The sequence below is a fragment of the Panicum virgatum genome, chromosome 2K (genome assembly GCF_016808335.1).
Source record: "Panicum virgatum strain AP13 chromosome 2K, P.virgatum_v5, whole genome shotgun sequence".
Lineage (NCBI taxonomy): Eukaryota > Viridiplantae > Streptophyta > Magnoliopsida > Poales > Poaceae > Panicum > Panicum virgatum.
Window position 1 is genome coordinate 42,981,205 of NC_053137.1, and position 22,873 is coordinate 43,004,077.

General features: G+C 40.9%; 1 protein-coding gene and 2 long non-coding RNA genes across 4 annotated transcripts; 1 reads left to right on the forward strand and 2 right to left on the reverse strand.

The window, feature by feature from the left end:
* Positions 1-6,958: 6,958 nt before the first annotated feature.
* LOC120678475 lies at positions 6,959-10,323 on the forward strand. Of its 2 annotated transcripts, XR_005676605.1 has the most exons (5): positions 6,959-7,522; positions 7,650-7,744; positions 7,843-9,213; positions 9,293-9,394; positions 9,935-10,323. It is a non-coding gene; the product is annotated as an uncharacterized LOC120678475 (long non-coding RNA). The 2 variants fall into 2 exon arrangements; XR_005676604.1 differs by having other exon boundaries at positions 7,843-9,394.
* A 488-nt stretch (positions 10,324-10,811) lies between these two features.
* LOC120695327 (zinc finger MYM-type protein 1-like) lies at positions 10,812-13,524 on the reverse strand. The gene is made up of 3 exons (XM_039978606.1): positions 11,998-13,524; positions 10,949-11,906; positions 10,812-10,852 (listed from the first exon to the last, which is right to left on the reverse strand). The coding sequence occupies exons 1-2, from the start codon at positions 13,522-13,524 to the stop codon at positions 10,974-10,976; spliced, it is 2,460 nt and encodes an 819-aa protein (XP_039834540.1). The 3' UTR covers positions 10,812-10,852; positions 10,949-10,973.
* A 1,313-nt stretch (positions 13,525-14,837) lies between these two features.
* On the reverse strand, positions 14,838-17,314 carry LOC120678483. The gene is made up of 2 exons (XR_005676608.1): positions 16,128-17,314; positions 14,838-15,809 (listed from the first exon to the last, which is right to left on the reverse strand). It is a non-coding gene; the product is annotated as an uncharacterized LOC120678483 (long non-coding RNA).
* Positions 17,315-22,873: the final 5,559 nt, after the last annotated feature.

The following is a 22,873-nucleotide window of genomic DNA, read 5'->3' on the forward strand; positions in this document are numbered from 1 at the left end:
ATTAGAACACACGGTCATGTTCACGGTTCCTGACTAAGATATTCAAAATTGCTTACCATTTCCTTGAAACAAACTCAAAATGAACTCACTAACGTAAATATCATTTTCCAATTCATTTTATTTCACTATTCGAAACACTTACAGTTCAAATTTGCCTTATCGGTAAAAAATCTGTTTAATGAAATAAAATGACTAAATATACTAAACGAATAGAGTAAAATACGAAAACTTGACACGGAACAGCTATAATAGTGTATGTGTAGAAGAAAATGTTAGGAAAGGTAGAATTGAAGTTTTGTGCAAAAATTTGCCGTGTGTCGACCATATTACACACGGCAAAATGGCATGTTTGCTGTGTGCCAAGGAAGGCACACGGCAAAGCACCACCTTTGCCGTGTGCTAGTAGGGGCACACAGCAAACCATGACGGCTGACCAACGTCCGTTGGGTTGTCAGTTGTTTGTCGTGTGCTTGGGTTAGGCACACGGCAAACAAGACTTTTTTGCCGTGTGTGAGTGTAAGCCGTGTGTTTCATTTCTTAGCACACGGCAAAAAGGTTCTTTAGCTTCCACTGGCAGAGTGGGTTTGCCGTGTGCCCGTGAATTTGCACACGGCAAAATCGCAGGCACACGGCAAACTATCGATTTCGGGTAGTGCTAATCCTTGTGTTTCTCATTTTAGTCTCGTTTTCTGTTCAAACAGGAGGGAGGGCTGTAACGACAACACAATAAAGGAAACGCCACGAAAATTAAAAGTTCATCAGCGGCATTTTTCAGACTTTCGCGGTGTACCTGGCAGGCTGAGGTCCCAATTCTCCTGTAAAGCCTTATATTCTTCTTTCTTCTGCTGTAAGATATCGTCGTAGGGTTCAAAATAAAAACAAAAAGATAAAAGCAATATCGCCTCTCTCTCAGACCACTGAAACGCATGTGCATCTCACGATCATCAGAAACAGACTAGATAAGTCACATTCCTGTGATTGGTTGTTGTCAGTGCGACTCTTTCAATTCATAATCCGCTGAGGTTCTAATCCTATCCGTGCACCAAACAGCGACCATTTTTTTTCCGTGTGTTGCAAATTGCAGTGTCATCCATGACATGATCTGACGTTCATGTCAACATGACTACAGGAATGTGACAGGTGCAGTGGTAGCTAATTGCCTAATTTCTGCTGCATGTTGATTTAATGAGGCATGTAACACAGACAGTCACTTATTTTTGACATGCGTGAGCCAAGGCTGATCCGTCTCCTCACATGGTTAGTCGTAATTCATTAACCTAAAGGAAGATACGAGAAGCTAAGCTTCTGCCGGAAAAGAAGACCGGGGAAAGATCCACCACGGAAAACCTGCAGCCACACACGGCCGCTTTAGACCTCAGCCCATCCCGTTTAACCCCTTTTTCTCCTCCAACCGGCTCCCCACTACGCCCTGCATCACAAGCTCGCAACCGAACGAGAGGTTAAGGCAGCTCATACATGCCACGCACACTCCACCATCTTCTTTGGCATGGCATGTGAGGAACAAGGCGAAGTGGCCGTGGTTGTTGTTGCATGCCCTGGTGGAAAACGTCGCCATTAGCTAGCTCGGAGGTTCAGTCAATTAATCAGATAGCACACCAAGGAAACTAATGGCTAGACAGATCGATTAGATGGCACAGCAAACTAAGATTGTTACTACTCCACCAAAGTGCGTGGCGTTTACAATTGGCAATGGTTCACGCACAAAGAAACGGCGCCGCTTTGTGGCTTCCACTGGCAGTTTGACAGCAGAGTGCGGAACGCAACGGGTGCAGGTGTGGACTGTGCTTTGCACTAGGGGTCGATACAGGATCGAAGGCCGGCCGGAAAGAAAGAAAGAAACTGGTAGCCTGGTGCGGAGAAGATCATGATCGATCTGGATTCTGGACGATCTGAGGGAAAAAAGGAGGGCGCAGCGCTCAAGACGATTAGACGAACATGACATGTTGGGACTAGACAAGACGGACAGGCTAGCTACTGAATCTCGCTAGTGCTTGAGGCTGATTCAGGGGGTACGTTCGGTGTCGACCGTCGAGGTCAAACAGGAGTTGCTCTGATCCTTTTCTTGGGAGCTTTATTTTGTGTCCATGGAGAAAAGAGATGGCTAGAGAGTCAGCTCTTGGTGGTGGTACGAGATGCTGGTGGTGCTGTAGCTTCTGCCCCAAAGGAAAACATGCTTAAGTTTCTGCAGAAATTATTCTGAGGCAAGAAGAGTGTCCTCGTGCAGGCAACTGATTGTTTTCGCTCTTAACACTTTGTGTAGCAGTGCATACTAAGAACCCTTTTATGATGTAAACCATACTTGGGTACTAAGTTCAATCTCTCTCTAGATATGGTTTGTTTATACATGGTAGCTCCTGAGGTTTGCAGAAAGCAACTTTGTACTTAAAGCTAGAGAGTGACCGGATTGCACAGCGCTGAGGCTGATCAGTTACAAACCAACCTCTCCGTGCAAACCGTGCAAACTCTAATCTGAACCATCAGATCAACATCCAAGGAGGGGGCGCATAGGAGTGGGAGGGGGAATTTGCAAAAGTGTGATTACCCAATTCAAGGGTGGGCGGCTAGTTGTAAAATTATTCAATCCCCTTATACCCCTTGGATGTTGATCCGGTGGTTCAAATTAGAGTTTGCACGGTTTGCACGAAGAGGTTGGTTTGCACCTGATATGTTTCCAAACTGAAAAGCTACTGCCTTGCCAGATTGCGTGATTAACGACAGTGCTAGCAACAATGGAAAGAGATCCACAAAGAAGGTTTGCTTTATTTTTGGAGCCTGGTAATGATAAATTTACCATTAGTCCATCATGGCTTCCAGGGGTGTCTTGATAACGAAACAGCACAACTTTCTTGATAGAAACTCTTATCTCCATGTGAAGATATCTATTAATATATTATTAATTGGAGGCTCCTTTTCAAACCTCCACCTCAAACCACCTAAGATCCTAGGTTGATACTTTAAAGAAATAGAGAAATTCTAGAAATTCTCGTAAAAATTAGGAACATCTGGTCATCAATCTGTAACTCTAATCATAATAGCTATTGGACTTGTTATCTTTTGTAATGAATTACCCACATCTGGCATTATAAAAATAGACCAAAATAACCTCTAAACATGCATCTAAATTTTCCACCTCTGCCATTTTTTTTAAAAAAAACCTAAAGTAACCTCCTAATCTTCGTGTCAATTACCCACCTATTCCATTATAAAAAATAATACAAATAATCCTCTAAATTTGTATATAAATTATCCATTTCTACCATTATTAAAAGTTAAGGTAACCCGTAATTATAAATATAAATTATAAATCATAACAAAATATTAAAGTGCACCAATATGAAATTCTAAATTAATATTTATCATTATTATATTATTTATATTATTATTTACATAAAAATATTGCTCACGGTATGTGTCGCCATGTATTCATGTATTATATAAGAGATAAGAATACTAATTCATAAATAAATAGTTCAACTAAATATATATCAAACACACATGGAGGTGTGATGCAAAATTAAATCTATTGCAACTAGTCAACGATAAATATAATTTTTGAGTATGTGTTAGAATATTTAATAGATGAAAGAAAGCATGAGATAGATAATTATGATTATTAGCTATAAGTTTTATTTTTATATTAGTTCTAATTAGCCTATGCGGGAGCAAAGGGTTGATAGGCTAGTATACACTTAATTTAATTAGATTCTTAGTTCGAGATACCACTATGCTTGTGTCGTATTTTAGGGACATACTCCTATATAGAACTGCAAGTTAATAATTGAGAGACTTCAATAACAACTCCAAACAAGGATAGACGCTGTTGAACATTTTACACGTGTCAAAATTATGAAGTGCATAAAGTACTTAAATATGGAATTAAGAGGATGTAGAATGCAGATTTAATTTGGCACTGCGACCAAAATTGCCAATGAAATGCTAGACTGAAAGAACAAAATCGGACCTCTATTCTGCTAATTTTAGCTTATTCTCTCTGGAATTCTAGCTTATTTTAGCTTATTCTCTCTCATATAATTCTATTGAATCAGCCGAACAGAGGGCTCAGCGGAATCCAACTCAGCCCGGCTTGCTATACCCATGAGCCGGCTCCAGTCTAGGTCCACCGGAGCCCAACTAACCAAGATCTCAGACATAGTTCAACTCAAAAAACTAGCATGATGGATGAGGGCTACCCCACCTCATATGTTGTGCTTCCCCAGCATCAACCCCATGTGACCCTCCGGGAACATTCACGGGCTGCCCCTGTTACTATATGATTCCGGAGATATTTCAAATTTTCTTACCTTCAGCTTTGATATCACTTGCTAGAGTGGCGGTAAACTAGGCGTTGGTCCACTGAAGCCCTACCAACCAAAGCCTCAGGCCAAAAATACTAGCATTGATGAGGGTTGACCCACCTTATGTGTTGTGCTCCTCCATTATCAATTTCCAATATGAGACTAAATCTAGCCCTACCAACCAAAGCCTCAGGCCAAAAATACTAGCATTGATGAGGGTTGACCCACCTTATGTGTTGTGCTCCTCCATTATCAATTTCCAATATGAGACTAAATCTACACCTGAGGTGTGGAGATGCAATGGTGAGATGATGCGTGCAGTGCTGGCGGTATGTGGTGGTAGCATGGACAGAGGACTAAACCCAAATTTGGTTTTGCGGTCAACCACGCGCAGCACTCACAACGGTCGAAACGTTGTTGGAGCGCATGTGGGTGGACCCCAAGGCAACTTCATTCCCACTATTTTCTCCTTCAGGCTCCTATTTTCCTCATTCCTTTCCCTTCCTTCTCCTTTCTCTTTTTTTCTCCGAGCAGATCTACAATCGTGCCAGCGGGAGCAGAGGTTACGATGGAGCACGTCACTGACGTGGTGGAGCTCATGGGGGGGGGGCAGGGAGGGGGGGGGGGGGGGGTACGATCTGCGAGCTTCGCTTCCCATGGGAACAGATAGTAAGGTGAGTGCTGCCCACGGCCCCTGGCAAGGTCTGTTGGACCGAATCGCCTCAGGAGAGTGCGGCGGCGGCCCCTGGCGAGCTCTAATATTAGCTCTCCATTTTTTCCATGAAATTTTATTCTCCTTTTTTCATTCTAAATTTTGCTGAAACGATTCATTTTTGAAATTTTGTTCACAATTTTTTTCTTCCAAAATATTGCTGCCAAATTTCCCAATTTTTCCCTATTTTTTCTCTAATATTTTTATTTTGATTTTTCTTGCAACTTTTTTGTTCTTTAATTTTTATTTGCTTGATTTTATGTTTCTAAACATTTTTGTTACATAATTTTGTTTCATTTTCATCGAAGACTAGATAATTTACTAGATAGTTTTTTTTTGCAAGTTTATATTCTTTTATATTTTTCATTTTTTTCTTAAAATGATTCTTTTTTAAAATATTTTCATTAAGTTCAAGCAGAAATCTATAATTTTTTTGCATCTTGTTTTTTAGATGCCATTTTTTTTTTGGAATTTCAAGAAATTAAATATTTTTTCATGTTGTAAAAGTTTCTCTATGTACAATTTTTTAAAAAGAAATCAGGAACCTAAAAAGGTTTTATATATCTATTAATTTTTTATTTACATAATTTTTTAATTTAGGTTTTTTGTTTTTATGGGCAGAGTTTGAAACTTACTTTTATTTTCACTCCCCCACCCCTATTTTACTCCCAACTTTTCCACACCGCGAAAAAATAGTAGGTGTCTGAAAGAAAAAGAAAGGCGGGTGTTAGCAGGGATTTTGTCCGGGGTGGCAGCGGAAATCAAAATCCTAATCGCGGCTCACACGTTTGTGGTTTTCGAAAAGAGAATGCGTGGGAATCTACAGATATGCTAAAAGAGGGAAATTGATGGTTGTCATCGACCGTGCGGACTGAACTAATGGGCCACCGTAAACTAGAATTGCCCAAGACTAGATCATATGGGGATTAGAAGAGAGTCAGAGGGTAAATAAAGTGTATGGACAAGGTTAGACGCACCATTGTTGTTTACGAGGGATCAACAAATAACGAATGACACTAAGGCACCTAACTGAAGTTAAATATCACGGGTGACGTTGCAGCGCTAGCCCGTCACTATTGTTTTGGCCAGGGAGATCCGTCAGCTATGAACGAAGTTCAGGTAATAAGGTTCATCGCTTGTAGTTGTTAGTGACGGGTCATGGCAAAACTAGGCGGCAAGAGAAGCAAAACCCAGCTAGTCGGACAGATCCTCGCTTAACATTATTACTTGTGTACTCATTGTATATTTACTAGACTCTTCTTCCTTGACCTTGTATGCATCCTTCGAGGGGTGAGTTTGCTTCTCTCCATATCATCTACTCCTACGGATCTACTCATAAAAAAAAAAACTACCATTCACGGACAAAATCTTATACACTAGTAACGGACCCCGTCATTCTTACTCACTATACTAACTTATTAACAAGTAGTAAAACCGCATGATTAAAAGAGACCTAGCAGCAGCAACCTCGTACTGCACAACCGCATTGTACGTATTATTGCTCTCGCCAAGGATGGACAACGGGAAAAGAAGGGGCGGAGGGCGGCCCCACGCAGCACGACCGAGCTCAGGGTGAAAGAAAGAAAGAAAAAAAGAAAGTAAGAAAGAATCTGCGAGGGTGCGAAGAAAATTATGATCTTGAGATTCTGGACAGAAAAAAAAGGTTGTGTAGTGCGACGACTCACCGGCTCACCGCACATGGAGAGTTGGAGACGGAGTGGACCAAGCCAAGAAATCGGGTTTCTTAAAGACAGGTTGCTCCTTCTTGCTCGAGAGCGATTCACGCTACAGCAGATTCCTTTTCCTGGCTCGGGAGCGATTCACGCTACGGCCTCCGAGCGGATCCCAGAAGGCTGCCTCATCTCATCAGCTACTGAATGGTCTGGTCAGCTCCTCGATTCACGCTTCCAATCAACCATGAGAGCGGTGAAGGGGGAAAGGGTGTCGTCAACTCTGTAGATGCTAGAACGAGCTACTGACTGGTGGACCTCCCGTTACTATTGCCCCACTGTCAGCTGCTATGACTCAAGTAACATATACCATGCGCTGGATTTGTGGAAAGGGACAGAGGACGGTGGATAGGGTCATCGCCCTCTCCACCTCCTAGCTGGTCGATCTGTCATCTCCCTCGCCGTTGTGTTCCATCCGGTCCGACCAGACCACACAGCGTGCCGCGCCGCTCCATTGCAGCAGGCGCGTGCGCTCCCTCCTCTGTCTACTGTGCGGCGATGCCCCGCTCCCATACAAGCGTGCGCCCCCTCCCTCTCTGTCAACGCCATGATGTTGAGGCCGTCTCATTGGAGCAATTGGCGGAGCTCGTGCCATCCCGTCGGCGCCTACCATCCTCGTCCTAGTCCTACGACGGTCACCGAGATAACCCCTCCCTCTACTGCTTCGTCCATCTCGTCTCAACCCCAAACCCTAGCAGCAGCTTTGATTTTTTCTCTTCTTCCCTCTGCTTCCTCCGCCTCCCAAGACTGAAACATGGAGATTTGTGAGCTCCGTATCTTTCTTGTGCTTTTTCCTCTCTCATACAGTCCTACCCTATGGTGTTTTTGGTTCCAATTTTGCCTTAACCTAATCTACAACTTCTTCAATTTTCGCCTTGGCCCAATCTGCAGCTTTTCGATGTGGCTGACTGTAGGCACCACGATGGCCTCAGGTGACCTAGGAGGGCACGGGTTAGATAGCAGCAGTTGGATTCAAGCCTTTTGAGGTGGGTTCATCTCATCTTCTTTGATCCAGTTTTTTTCCTGTCCAGGTGCTGCAGCCCTTTACTGAGCGTGATTATTGTGTATTTCCCTTTGCTTACAGGTTCAGCTAGCCATGCAGAAAAAAGGATGAGCCCTTACTGAATCAGGTTCTTTTTTTCCCTTTAATGAGTTCGCAGTTTCTAGCTTCTTTGTTTCATTTCCCCCCTACAGATGCTCTATTTCTTACCTTAGTCAGGTTGATATGTTAGTAATTTTTAGTTGCAGCCTACAAGGCAATTGTTTATAACTTTATATATCATAAATGTATGATTTGGCTACCTTACTTATATTGCCTCATGTTTTACGATATCAGTAGGTTTGGAAAATTAGCTCTTCAATAAAAAAAACAAGTTGAGTTTGCCATGAAAGCTCTGCTTAGTTTAGCATCACACATCTGGTATTATAAAGTTACAGTAACCATATTCTTGAAAAGAAATGTTTATTTGCATGAAAAGAGACATTGACCATAATTATATGAAAGATAGCTTGGTTAGCTTGAAAAGGACTGCTGCTTCGAATTGACCTGTCTGGAACATGTGTTCCTAGAATTTGGCGGGTCTGAAATAAGTTCCTTTGCTTTAACTCGGTATGTTTGTTTGCTCTAGCTGAACTGCAGTTATATAATCTTTATTCCTGTTGCAAGGTAAAGAGTTTATGTCTGTTGTTGCCTGAATTTTCGTGTGGTTGTTGTCTTGGCATTGCAAAGGTGAATTTTTGCTACTTACCACAGAGTAGTGACCAAATATTCTATTTTTTCGGTTATTGGCATGAGTAATCATCCAGTCAAAATGTGCAAACTCTTAGAAAAATAATAGTGCCATATGGCTGGCAGTTTTTATATGTTTTACCTATGATTTTTTCAAACATTTTCTTTAATTCTGCACAAGCGTCTAGGTTTATAGCTTTTGGGGTCACAATCTCATAATGTCACCAACTTAGTTCTATTAGTTTGTGTTAGTTGTGGACTTGTTCATACTGCTGCTATCATATTTTACTGAGATTGTTTTTATCACACCTTACCATGAAAATTCCTTCATTGAGATTTGTAAAGTGACTGTTTCAGTTTAGAACCAACAGAGGAGCAACATACAAGGTCCGTCAATGCTCCAGCTATCCTTATTCAAACTGCAGTTGTAGCACCAACAGATACACCACACAAGAATGATGACACCATTTTGGCTAAGATAAACTATAATCGCTTAATTTGATTTCTCTCCTTCACTTATCACACTGCAAATAGTATTGACCTGATAAAATAACAGCACTTCCCTTTTCAATAAACCAATTTATCCATGTCCAACTATATTCCACCTATATGATATTTTGCATCATCTTGCTGCTCCATCCTGCAGTCTACTATTAATCCAAAAGAGTCTAAGGATGCAGTTGGTAGTTCTGCAACTAAGATACAAAAGACTATCGTAAGAAAAAGGTCTGTATTGCTAACACAGATTTATTTTTTTAATATCACATCAAATAAAAATCTCATATCTAACATGTCTAATTTTTAGGTCCCGCCCCTCACCTAGCAAAAAAATTGCTAAAAAACTGTTGTTTGATGAACACGCTGAAAATGAAGATGATGGATGTGTCCATGACATAGCCAAGCCTAGGTATGCTCTTGCTACAAACTTCAAATGAAACAAATAGATCAGCTATAAATAGCTATACTTGAGCCAAAAGTAATATCTTTATTAGTCTTCCCCAATTTATGAGTTTGCTACGTCACAATATTTATTAAATTAAATTTGAATATAAATTTTCTTATTAATCCAAGAATCTTTCTGCGCTTGACCTTGCAAAAACATTTTTGGTTTAGGTACTCCAGCCATGTCTACATGTCCTCCTACTTATAAAGTAGATATCATCGTTGCTATTTTCTTCATATATGATCTTTGGATATCATACTTGCTATTTTCTTTACATATGATCTTTACTATTCTATATGCCTTGTCATTACACCTGTGCGAGGTAGCCACTGGTCACGTACACATGCTTCTAATCACTTTTTTTTTATCATCATCAGATTCTCATCCAAACATACCAACCTCCTAAAAAAATATTATAATCACCGTAAACATATTGAATTGTTGTTTCATGTTATCTTCAACTATTTTATAACTAACAATTGTTCTTGATAACTACATTTGCAGCGCCGATGATTAGAATGAAGATGCAGATCAGCTCATTTTGTGTTTTCCCAGCTGCAGGCATGCCTAGACCTACATTTGATGAATTACTATTACACGCAGTGTATTCAACTATTTTAACCTAATGCTCGGCATTAGTTAACTCTCTTTTGGATATTTTATGGCTGCAAACTGTGCTATTTCTAAGTCCTCTGTAATTTATTAGTAATCGTTTTTATTTGGATTAGTATTTTGAGCTACCTACAAAAATGTTTGGTAGCTACTAATGCTGATCCTCAATTATAATATATGGCTTCACAGAACCTATCGGCTGCACATGCCATTCAATTGCTGCTGGTGTTAAGATATATATTTTCCTGAGACAATTGCTATTAGTTTGTTTGTCGTTCAAATCATTGTTGTACTATATTCCTAATATCTGAATATCTAGACCTTATTATCTATTATGCAAAGCTACTATGTCCAGTTCCAATATTTCTATTTTTATATTTGCTATCTTATGCTATGTTTACTCATGTATATATATGTGTTATATTTCTAATGAAGAAACTGATGCTAGAGCGCGCAACACGCGCGTTATGTTCTAGTTTGGTGAAAAGCCGAGTGCAGTTGCAGAAAGGAACACCAATCGTATAGTAGTTGCAGAATGGAGCACGCCGCTGCCGCATGATGAACATGGCATGTCGTCCCCGCCTTCATGATTCTTCGTCCTTGGGGACTGATGGACAGCCGCCGTGCGTCGTGCAACTGATCCGGAGTAGTGGATGGCCACAATGCGTTCGATCAGAAAGGAGTTTCACTTGGCTAGGTCCCACTATCCTTGCTTACCACTTCAACAATATACATTGCTCATGCCTTAAGCCAAGTGCTACCAGACATAACAGGGCCGTCCCGACAAAAATGGAGGCCCTGTACAAATGTCTAGAGTGGGGCCTACTTACTTGACTAGCAAAATATAACATAAAATTAACGTATACATTGTAATATGAAATAGCATCAGGAAACATCAAGTCATACCTATTTAATCTTGCCTGCATAATCTTTACTTGAATAGCATCATTCTTTTCGTATTTCTTGAAATGAAATTTTCAATGATAGACTCATAATCAATCTTTTCCAATATATCACTCTCAAGTGCTATCATGGCCAAATCATTAAGCCTTTCTTGCGTCATTGTAGAACACAAGTAAGACTTCAGTAGCTTCAATTTTGAAAAGCTTTGTTCTGCTGATGCAACAGTCACAGGAATGGTCAATAGAACTCTATAAGCGATAGTTGTATTGGGAAAGCAACCATGTCGCTTCAAAAACTTCAAAATTTCAACAGGGCCCATACTTTCTCTAGGAATGAAATCTTGAAGAAACTTTAACTCCAAATACAGTTCATTAGCATCAATATCAGATTTTCCATCACTTGTAAGGACAGTCTCAAGATTTTCACAAGAAGATTTCAAACTATTGTTATCCAATGACTGCAATGTGTCAGAAGTAAATAGGAAGCCAAAATTTTTCTGATACCCCTGATATTGTTCAAATCTTGTTGTAAGGGAGGTAATAGCTTGATCAACAATGGATAGAAAATAGTTGATTCTAAATGATTCCTCTGCAGACTGAGTGGAAGCTGCATTTGTTTCATCTGGGTTCTCATCAAATTGCCTCTTTCTTTTAATTTCACGTTTCTTACGAAAGGTTGTACCAATATCCATGTCAAAGGCAATTCCTTTAGCTACCTCCAGTGCCTCTAAGAAACCTGTTTCTCTGTACCTTTTGAAGAAAGAAATTTGCCCTTGCACTTTCTCGATAGCAACATCTATAAGCATATCCTTTGTTTGTAAACTTTTGCTTACTAAATTAATAGCATATAATACTTCATACCAAATGACCATTGCCACTATAAATTCATACTCCCCAAGTTCATTATTTGCTAAACCTTTAGCCTCACTGCTTGTTTTCACATCATTCTCAACATCAGATACCTGAAATTAGAAGAAACAATGTGTGTGTTAAAACTAGATATTACCGAAGGAATTATGTCATTAACAATAAAACATTATCAATAGCAAATACTTGAAGTAGAGCTTCTCGAATGTCTGCACACTGAAATCTAATAGCTTTAACACTTTCAACACAACTCTCCCAACGTGTAGCTGATACTGATTTGAGAGTCCATCTTGTTATGTTATCTTTTAGAATTTGCCATTTCTTAGTAGAATTAGCAAAGGTTGTGTAGATGCGCTGGATGATCCCAAAAAAATCTTTAGCTCTACCACAATTCTTGGCCATGTCACAAAGTGCTAGATTAAGGCTATGACAACCACAAGCAAAATAGAAAGCTCTTGGATTTACCTCCAAGAATTTTGTTTTTACCCCTTTATTGCATCCTTTCATATTTGATCCATTATCATAGCCTTGTCCTCTCACATTATCTATATCAAGATCAAGTTGCTTTAGCTCATTCTGTATTGCATCAAAAAGTCCTTGTCCAGTCGTATCATTTACTTCTAAGAATCCTAGAAAAGATTCTTCAATGCAAACACGACTTGAAGATACATCCACATATCTTATAATTAAAGACATTTGTTCTTGGTGGCTTGCATCAGGGGTACAATCAAGTATGACAGAGAAGTACTTTGCACTCTTTATTTTCTTAATAATTTCAGACTTAATAGCAGCAGCAAGCATGTGTATCAACTCATTTTGAATCCTAGGACCAAGATAATGAACCTGAGTTTCTTCATTTGTAATACGACGAACATGCTCTTGAATAACTGGGTCAAATTCAGCCAACATCTCTATCAAACCCAAAAAAATCCCATTGCTATCATCGTACAGTTTACTGTTACTACCATGAAATGCTAGATTATGCTTGGCAAGAAATTTTACAATGCCAACAATTCTGAACAAAACTTTTCTCCAATGGTCCTTTTCTTTCTCAAGTTGCCGCTGAGCAGTTTTATCAATAGTTTGATTCTTTTGCAATCTACTACGCAACTCATACCAATTGGTCATATTCAAAACATGATCTGCACTTGTCTCATGCTCCTTAAGTCTAATACCAAGATGTATCCAATCATTGAACCCCTCATTTGCTAACTGGCCTTTACGGTACCCTTTTGTAAATAATTTACAACCAAAGCAAAATACTCTATCGAGTTTCTTAGAATAGACAAGCCAATCCCTATCACAATGCTCTCTATTTGGAAGAATTCTTGTATAGAAACGTGCAGAAAACCTTCTCCCATACCTATCCTTAGGACCTTTTTGAAATAATGGGTCTCTTTTAGGGCCTTCTTTTGCTAAAATGTCAACTTGTTTAGAATCAAGGGAATCCCTATATCTTGGATCAAATATATCAGGCTGAAAAGAATCATCATCATCTGCAATGGGAGAAGTATTCAAATTATCACCGTCATTATCCGTTTGCATGTTTGTGTTATCAGCAGGAGCTTCCTGACCCGCAATATTATTTTCAGTCTCTGCTGCATGACCATCTACTATAATATCATTGTCAACCGTACTAGCGGGTGCAGGACCTTGATCAATAGTTGGATTATCGAGGACCACTTGCGATTCTTTTATAATAAACCTATCCATAGCTCCTTTCTGAGATTGAGTTAAATCTTCAATTCTTTGCTTTCTTTTACGCTTTTGAGAACCCAAATCATATTTTCTAGACCGATTTGCGGAAGACATGATTTGGTCTTGAGACAATAAACACCTAGATCAATTGGTGCACACATATACAAAACATCAATCAATTATCGATTCATTCATAAATCATAATCATCATTTATCCATTAAACAAAACTACAAAAGAAGTATAATGACGTGTGGTTGTGGAAGACTAGCATTAGTAGCAGTAACCAGAAAGTAGCAGTGACTTACGTTACGTAGAGTTAGAGCCTGCGGGCATGCGGTCGTGCGGACTGCGGAGTCAGCCGGTCAAGTCGTCGAGATGGTGTGCCGTCGTTGCGTCGCGGCGATTCCCAATTACCCTACGGCCTGCGCTGCGGAGCCGGCGGCAGCCGGCCCTAATCGCGACGATGCGACGATGTGCGAGCTGCCGAGCTGTGTGATCGAAGGCGAGACGTCGCTGCGGCCGCGGAAAAGGCCAATCGGCAATCGAGCACCAGCAACAAGGAAACATGGGCTGATTGTCTAATACCAAGAACCTGCTGACCTAATGGGCTGTTGCCTGAGAATTTGGGGGCCCCTTGGAATTGGGGGCCCTGTTCGGTCGAACCTGCTGCACACCCACAGGGACGGGCCTGAGACGTAAGGCATATTGTTGATAAACAAGGGTGGAACCTAGCCAAGTAGTAAATAATTAAGTGAAACTTCACAATGATTATGTTTTGGTGCCGTAAGCAAGGTGGGTCCTGCTGAGCTAAAAAAACATCCTTCTCCAAGCTTCATGGTATTTTTTTATTCTAGATGTACAAAGCTACAACAAATATATTATATTTTAATCTTTTGTTGCCGTCAATAGTAAGAGCATCTCCAACAGTTTCCAATGTCTCTTCCCCATCTTTGTTTTTTTGTGAAAAGAGAAAAATATATCCTCCAATAGTTTCTCATTCTAGTTTTCCATCTTCTAATAATTGGTAAATTAGTCTTTCTTGTGCGTAAAAATAGGCACCACTTCTTCCCTCCCAATCACCCCTCCCCCGCGGTGTTTTCCGAGGAATAATCCTTATGGGACCATAACTTCTCATTTTTAGAGTAAAAATGAGAAATTATTGGAGATGAATTCTTTTTTGCATCTCTATACTTATTTGGGGAGTTGGCAAACAACAAATTTTGAGAAAAAAAATTAAAAAATATGGGTCTGTCTACACATCTGTCGACAGATATTTGAACCTCAAATCCATCAGATTTTTGGGCCAATCAAAAGAAGACAGCTCAGCTGGAAAAAACTGATAGATACTATACAAAAAAAATCTGTCAAACAATATAAACAGAAAACAACCCATAACGAGTTTTCCAAACCCAAGATCCACTAGCAGAACACACTACACGGTTGTGAACCCTGCATCATAGACGATCTTCTCCTCAGGCTTGTGATCAGCCTCTGATTGGGGGACCTGCCCGGATTGGGGACTTGGTGCTCTTCTCCTTCGTCAGCACCCAAGGGAAATCCATGCTTCAAATGAAACTCTTTCCTCAGTGGCCTCAACTTTGCTTCCTCCTCCTTCAGTTTCTTCTGCTGTTGCCTCAACTTCCTTTGCGCTCCTCTGTCAACTGCATGAGACAGGTTCCTTTGCTCCTTCAACAACTGAATGAGATGGGCTCCATTCTCTCCTTTCTCCTTCAGCTTTGTTTCCTGCCCCCTCAAGCTTTGCGAGCACCTCTCTCAACCTGACCAGCTCAACCAACATGAAGATTATGATTGCACACAAAGAGTTTAAGCAAATTAGCAAAAAAAAATCACACACACCAGAATTACATACGAGATATGTAGATGAAAACTTTAAAAGCAAAGACATCATATATAGCGAAGAACTCAGAAAATAACAGCTAAAAAATTCAACTCAACTAACTTCAACTCCAAACCACAACCCCCCCACCAAAAAAAACCGCGTCAAACTTTAAAAGCAAAGGACAACATACACAGAGAAACACAGACAAATAGCAGCTACATATACACTCAGCTCAACTAAAATAGACAAATCAAAATTCTAAAAAAAGAAAAATAAAAAATACAGCTACAAAAAACTAAATAGACAATCACAACTAAGAAAAATAAAGCCAATGGCAAAAGAAAAAGAGAAAAAATAAAATACACTCACATATACCACAAAAAATATAACTGAACAAAAGAGAGAGAGAGAGAGAGAACTCACATACACAGACACAAAGGCATCAGCGGTTTGACATACCTGGACAAACCCAAACGCATTAAGAAAATTATGTTAGAGACCAAGAAGGAGCATGATTCTTTAAAGCGGTTTGAAAGTAAGTATTAGTTTTGGAGATAGAATAACTTAAATGAAATATCTGAAGGGCTGTCCCATGCACAACTCTTTTTAGTAGCAGCAAATTCAGGTTCATTCCTGTATGTATTAAACTAGTTGGCAAAAAGACCGAATTTAGACATGACACTGTACTACCAGAATTGTAGGATTTTTTTTAGTTTCAACAGCAAACCGTACTCTAATAGAAGTTCAGTACCATAAAAAAGAAAAATTAAAACTCACCAATTTATCGGATAACTCCCTGTAAATCAGAAGTAGCATCTAATATCTAAAATGAACAAAAAGGAATGGATGACAACCCATACATGAACTTGTAATTGCAAACTACTTCTAGTTGGCGACCCATAGGCAGTGCTACACTAACAAATACAATATTACTGCAGGCCTAAGCAATGGGCACCAAATAAGAACATGTTGTGTATACCGGGAAAGAAAGCACAACAATCTGACAGTCCAGTGTTTTAGACACCGGGCAACAAGGAAATAACAGGAATATCCATTTGTTCATCATCTGAATGTTGTATATCCTAGATAGAATACACCACAACTTATATCATGTGGTCTCCGGTATGAGCACAAATAGAGCACACACTCAAACATATGCACAGACCAAGCAGCACGAGTAATCAGTGCATACTGCTGAATTTTTCTACTGGTGCTCCCCTCTCACTGACAGGATTTTTAGGACCCTAAGGTCTAAACTAACTTCATTCTTTTAGCTTGATCAAAATAAAATGCAATGCTACCATAGTCACAGTGGTACCAGTATTCCAATGTCTGGACCTGTAGATGTTAAGACCAACCAAGCATACTAGCAGACAGCAGATAACAAGCTACAACTGATGGCATACAAACATTGACAAACCTGTGCCTCCTACACACACAAACACACAAGCAAATAATTGTGCTTTGCGCTCGCTGCATCATCAGCGCTCTCAGACAACTACCAACAGCTAGCACATCTGCAGAGCCATATCTACAGAACAACAAAAAACTGAAGCAGCAAACGACCTCAACCTTAACATCACCTGAGCAAGCACCATTAGTCAGCTTAGCTACGAATCAAGTTCTTATAGCATCCCAATCTGAAAACCCCCAAAACAAAATCAAATAGCACCCAATGATCTAGCTATGAATCAACTTAACTGTGGTTGGAGAGTCCTCTGTGGCCGTCGGCACGGGGAAGCGACCCTGAAAATCCTGCTTCCGCTCCAACCACCGTGGCCGCGGCACAACTCAGTGGACGGCATAGCTCGATAGGAGGCTCCAACAACAGATCACTCACTGCGGCAGAGCCCACCCATAGCCTGGCGCCGAAGGCTCCGCCCATGCTCAGAGGAAGGGGCAGCGGCAGCAGCAGCGACTTGGGCACCGCGAGGGGCCTTGCTGCACGGAACCCACCGCCAGCGCCACCGCGTGTCGAGCTGAAGACGGAAGAAGATTGGGGAAAGTGTGCGGTCCATGGGAGGTTGAAAGGCCCTTGTTTGGTTTTGGTAATTGAGTGACAACTTAGGTGGACTAATAAGTGTTTATGTCGAGATACACAGGAGATTAGTCCACACAAAGACACTAGTATGAGCGACATGTGCCATGGAGGAGAAATGGCTAAGGGTTGATGCTATACTCATATAGTGTGATGGAGGAACTCATTGCATATGAGACATGACATGAAGTTATGTGACCAAAGTGGAGAAGATCAAGACAATGCTTGACTTGATGGACCGGTTGCAATGGAGAAGGGCAAGTCAAGACTTTGAAGCGAGGGACCGCGAGGCGGTGAAGCTTGGGCAAGATTTGGCGCCGATGGACCGAGACAACGGTGAAGAGCGAGCAAGGTCAAGATCGATGGACCAAAGAGGTCATGTGATGATATGGAGTGGATCATATCATTCAAGGAAGATCAAGCCAAGTGTTGACTCATGAAGATGATCAAAAGGCTTGATGGAGTTTGGTGTTTGTGTGGCATCAACATTTGGGAAGATGAAATGGAATGCGCAAGGCAAAGGTATGACTTGTAGGGCATTTCATTTCACCGGTCAAAGGTTGTGTAGAGAAGTGCTGACCGGATTTAGGATAGATGGCCGTACTATCAAGAGGGGCAAACTTGTTTGCATATCGGTCATCTAGTGCCACTTGAGCGATCTAACATTGCGATGTTGCTAGGATCGAGTGGCGTTGTGAGATCAAGTGAAAATCCTTTGAAAATGATTGTGAAATGCTAACACACATGCACATGGTGTTGTTCACGTGGTGGTGTTGGCACATTTGCAAAGGAGAAAGAGTTGGAGTTGATGTTGATCAACTTGAGGGAAAAAGAATTGACGGGCGGACGGTCCGGCCCTGTTGTGCGGACGGTCCGCTAGCTTAATTCTTTTTGTCCAGAGAGGTTGCAGCTCTGTTTGGACTTGAAGGCCGTACTGCGGACAGTCCGAAGGTGTTTTAGAGAAATCGTCCAGAGAGGTTGTTTCTCTGGCTTGGGCTGAAAGGTTGGACTGCGGACGGTCCGGCCCATGGACGCAGATGGTCCGCAGGTCACTTAACTTTTTTACCAGAGACGTGTTGGGTCCCTGGTGGGATTTAAGAGTGAAGGGCGGACGGTCCGCTATTGGGGAGCGGACGGTCCGCCGGTCAATTGAGAAAATGACCAGAGACGTTTTTGCTCCTAGTGGGTTGCACGATTGTGAAGGGCGGACGGTCCGCTCAAGGGATGCGGACGGTCCGCCCATCAAACTTTAAGTTTGTCCAGAGACGCTGTCTCTCTGAGTGCTCGGAGTATCTGAACGGCGGACGGTCCGCAAATATGGCGCGGACAGTCCGCGAAGGGCTCTAACGGTCGACTCTGACACATTATCATTACAGATCTAGCCGTTGGGTTTGAATGGCAGACAGTCCGGTTTTTGTGAGACGGACAGTCCGCGAAAACTCAGTTTTCACGGGATTTGAGTGTAACGGCTAGTTTGGGGCCTCACTCTATAAATAGAGGGTGTGACCAGCCATTTGAGGTGGCTGAGCACCTTGGGGACTTGGTGTCCATGTGTGAGAGTGCTTGAGAGCCCTCTACTCACTCTAACTTGATAGTAATCATCCGATCGAGTGAGAGAGCGATTCTAGTGCGATTGCTTTGAGAGATTGCATCGAGTGGCACTAGGTGATCGTGTTGGAAGCCGGTGTGCTTGTTACTCTTGGAGGTTGCCACCTCCTAGACGGCTTGGTGGCAAGAGGCTCCGTTGAAGCCCGCAAGAGGATTGTGCGGTGCTCCGGAGAAGAAATTGTGAGGGGTATTGTGCTCACCCCGCGGGAGCCGCAAAGAGCAACTCTAGTTGAGCGAGACGTGAAGAGCAACAAGTGGTTCGGCCGGATCATGTGCTAGAGCTCGGTGTGAGCACTCCACGTGGGAGAGTGTGACTTGAGAGTCACCACTAGCAAGAGGATCGGCGGCAACCTTGGAGCTTGTCTCAACGGGGATTAGCTTGGTGGCAACCAAGTGAACCTCGGGATAAAAATCACCGTGTCAATCTTGTCTACTCTTCTCGGTGGTTTGCATTCTCCAAATCACAAGCCTTGTATTTACATTTATCTATTTCTTGTGCTTGTGTAGTTGCTCTCTAGTGATTAGTTAGCTTGTGTAGCTTGCTAATCATCTTTTTGCTTGTGTAGCTAGAAGTAGAGATCTTAGTGTAACTAGTTAGCTTGTGTAGCTTAATTAGTTGCTCTTGCTTAGATTGTGTAGCTAAGCAAGTTGAGCTCTTGGATTTGGATTGTGTATCCTTGTCCTTGAGCATCTAGTGAGCTTAGGTTTGGCTTTGTGCTTTTGCTCATTAGAATTGTGTAGGAGCTCCCCCGGTTTGTGAAGTACTAGTGCTTAGGCATGTATGACTTGGCATTAGAATTGTTAGGAGAGCTCTTACTAGCTTGGCACTTCATTTGCTTTGTGTAGGATATTTTTGGAGGTGCCTTAGAGTCATAGTTAGAGGGGTGAAGTCTTGGCTAAGCGAATAGTTTCAATTCCGCATAATTTTCGGTTAGCCGGCGCAATTAGTTTTAGAAAGGACTATTCACCCCCCTCTAGTCCGCCATCTCGACCCTACAGAGGTGAAAGAAAATAATGGCTTGTTTGGATGCGCGCTAGAATCCCAGCGCTAGAAGAGAATCTTTCCCGCATGAAGGACTGAACGAAGTCTATTTGCAAAATCTTTTTAGGGATGGGTGTAACTTTTCGCGACGAATCTAATAATGGTAATTAATCAATGATTTGCTACAGTGATACTACAGTAACCATCCTCTAATCGCGCGGTCAAAGGCCTCATTAGATTCTTCAGGTCACTAACGTGGGGTTCTGGAGTTGGTTTTGTAAACTGACTTTGTTTGACACCGTAATAAGCGGTCAAAGTGTCACTATTCACTAGCGCGCTACAAAACCAAACGGGGCCAATAGATGGGTACGGAAATGTCGGGTTGCGGGTTTCGCAGAAGCCACCCGTTAGCTGTTTTATACGCCCAATAGATAGCACAAATCTCAAAGCAAAATCAAAGGTCCAAAAATCGACAGATAAATAAATGGCAAAGAAATCTGTTGACAGATAAATAGCAAAACTCAAAAAATATTGAAGACGCTCTAAGCTAGTATTTGTTGCTTACTATCTGGTTTTTATTGCATCGTGGGTGCCGGTCAGAAGTGGTGGTTCTGGTCGGATGTGTGCTTGCCTGGGCATCGGCTGGCTATGGTGTTGTTTGGTTCGATTTTTTTTAAGTCCCTGAAACTTTTTAGTATTTAGAAGTATTAAATAAATATTAATTATAAAACTAACTGCAGAACCCTGGGGCTAAACTGCGAGACGAATCTAATGAGGTATTTTAATCTATGATTAGCGAACGGTTAATGTAGCATCACTGTAGCAAATTATGAATTAATTATACTCATTAGATTCGTCTCGCGAAAAAGCACTCAGCTGTCAAAAAATATTTATAAACAGATTTTATTTAATACTATAAAATAGTAATATTTCTTTTGATGTGATAGGGACTTCTGAAAAAAGTTTGGTTCCAAACAGTGCCATAATGTTTTTCAGCTCCCTTCGTAGGGAATGTAATGTCGATTCTATTTTTTTTTCGGAATGTTTGAGTTCCTCGTGCAGGCCATGCTGAATGCGGGGCGACTATCCATCACTTGAGGTGATATTTCGCGGAATCATCGCCTCCAGAGCATGATTATAGTTTGGGTTGGCCCATTTAAATTGGATTACTACGCTTATTGATAGGTAATATGTGTATGCATGCAGAAATGGACAAACATGATGACATCACCACATGCATGTAAATCTAAAACTAAAAAAATCTATAACTATTAAACCAAACACTTGGATTAAATTTGAAATGCACCATTATTTTTCTTACGACAAGATCTTTAAAACAAGACCACACTTGCCTATGTTTGCACGATATTTTTTAAAAATATTTTTTAATACTAAATAGTGAATTTTAGATTTTGGGAACAAATATTTTAGAACACAAACAAATGATTATTTTCTACGAACAATAAATTAAATGTAATGAACAAATGATAATGTACAACGAACAAAATATTACACACCGCGAATATTTAGTTGTATAGAGTAAATAACATCGTGAACAAATGGGTCAACATCACGGAACAATTTAATCTACACAGCGAACAAATAATTTAGCATTGCGAACAAATTAGTTACACGCAGACAAATAATTTTACGTGAAGACAAATTAGCATATAAAAAAGAACTAATTTTTTTTTCACATACTAATGTATGAATCTACAATATATATAAATTAGTCTACATTGAGTATGAATCGCTTTTAAATGTGAACAAAAGAATATGCAGGCTTATTTATATATTAAAATAAATCTTTATATGCAGGCTTAGAGTAAAAAAGGAAAAAGAAAAAAGAATGAAGGAAAGAAATAGAAAGAGAAAAGAAAAGGAAACAATTGGAGCAGTATAGTGAAAAAATAATAAACTAAAAAGAAGATAATGTTCTGCCATGCGTATGTGCATGTTGCATGCAACTGGCCAACTAAATTGTATGCGGATGCAATTGAAAGAGAAAGTAAAACCTGGGCATAATACCTGCATGTGATGTTATTGGGCCATGAAATTAAAAACGGCCCAATATGTGCTTCGGGCGATGGATCTGATATCTGTAGCCTAGGCGATATATAGCATTTCCGGCTGAATGCTGCGGCTGCGGAGATGCTAGTACCCGTACCTCCCCGCCCAAGATGGTAGGCGGCCCATCAACACATGTTGTCAGCCCACTTACGCCCGCGCAGGCCGTCTGGCGACAGAAATCTTATACAAAACAACCAAACAGGGCCCATCTTCCGCTAGATTTTTAGTCTATATACGTCTTCTACTGTTTGAGATCCGTGCGGCAGCTCTAATTATACCAGAATAGCCTAGCACGTGTGCAGAATGGGACGTGCACACACAGAGGCCCTGTTTGGTTTTCTTTGCTAGGGAGTACTAGAAAACTTTGACTACTAATTACGGTGTTAAACAAAGTCAATTTACAAAATCAACTCCAGAACACCTACGCTAGGAACCCTGAAAAATCTAATGAGGCCTTTGATCGCGTGATTAGAGAATGGTTACTGTAGCATCAATGTAGCCAATCATCAATTAATTACCGTCATTAGATTCGTCGTGAAAAGTTATACACATCCCTAAAAAGATTTTACAAATAAACTTTATTTAGTACTTCATGCATGCGAGATTCCTTTCTCGACTTATGTGCACTAGGGTTCCTTTATTATTTTTTTGGCGGTACCTTTATTGTTCGAATAAAAGCGATTTAAGCCAAGCATCGTGATGGTCGCGCAACAGCCTCCGCTGCAACCATTTCGCAAGCAGCAAGATACTGGCGCTTTTTGTACCATCGCAACACGCGTTTTTTCCTATAATCCTATGCATTGCACGCATCGCCAACAACTCAAC

Coding starts and splice junctions, on each gene's coding strand:
- LOC120695327 (XM_039978606.1), bottom strand. CDS start 13,524: ATGGATAGGTTTATTATAAAAGAATCGCAAGTGGTCCTCGATAATCCA. Junction 11,907..11,997: donor TTCGAGAAGCTCTACTTCAA/GTATTTGCTATT, acceptor TTCTAATTTCAG/GTATCTGATGTTGAGAATGA.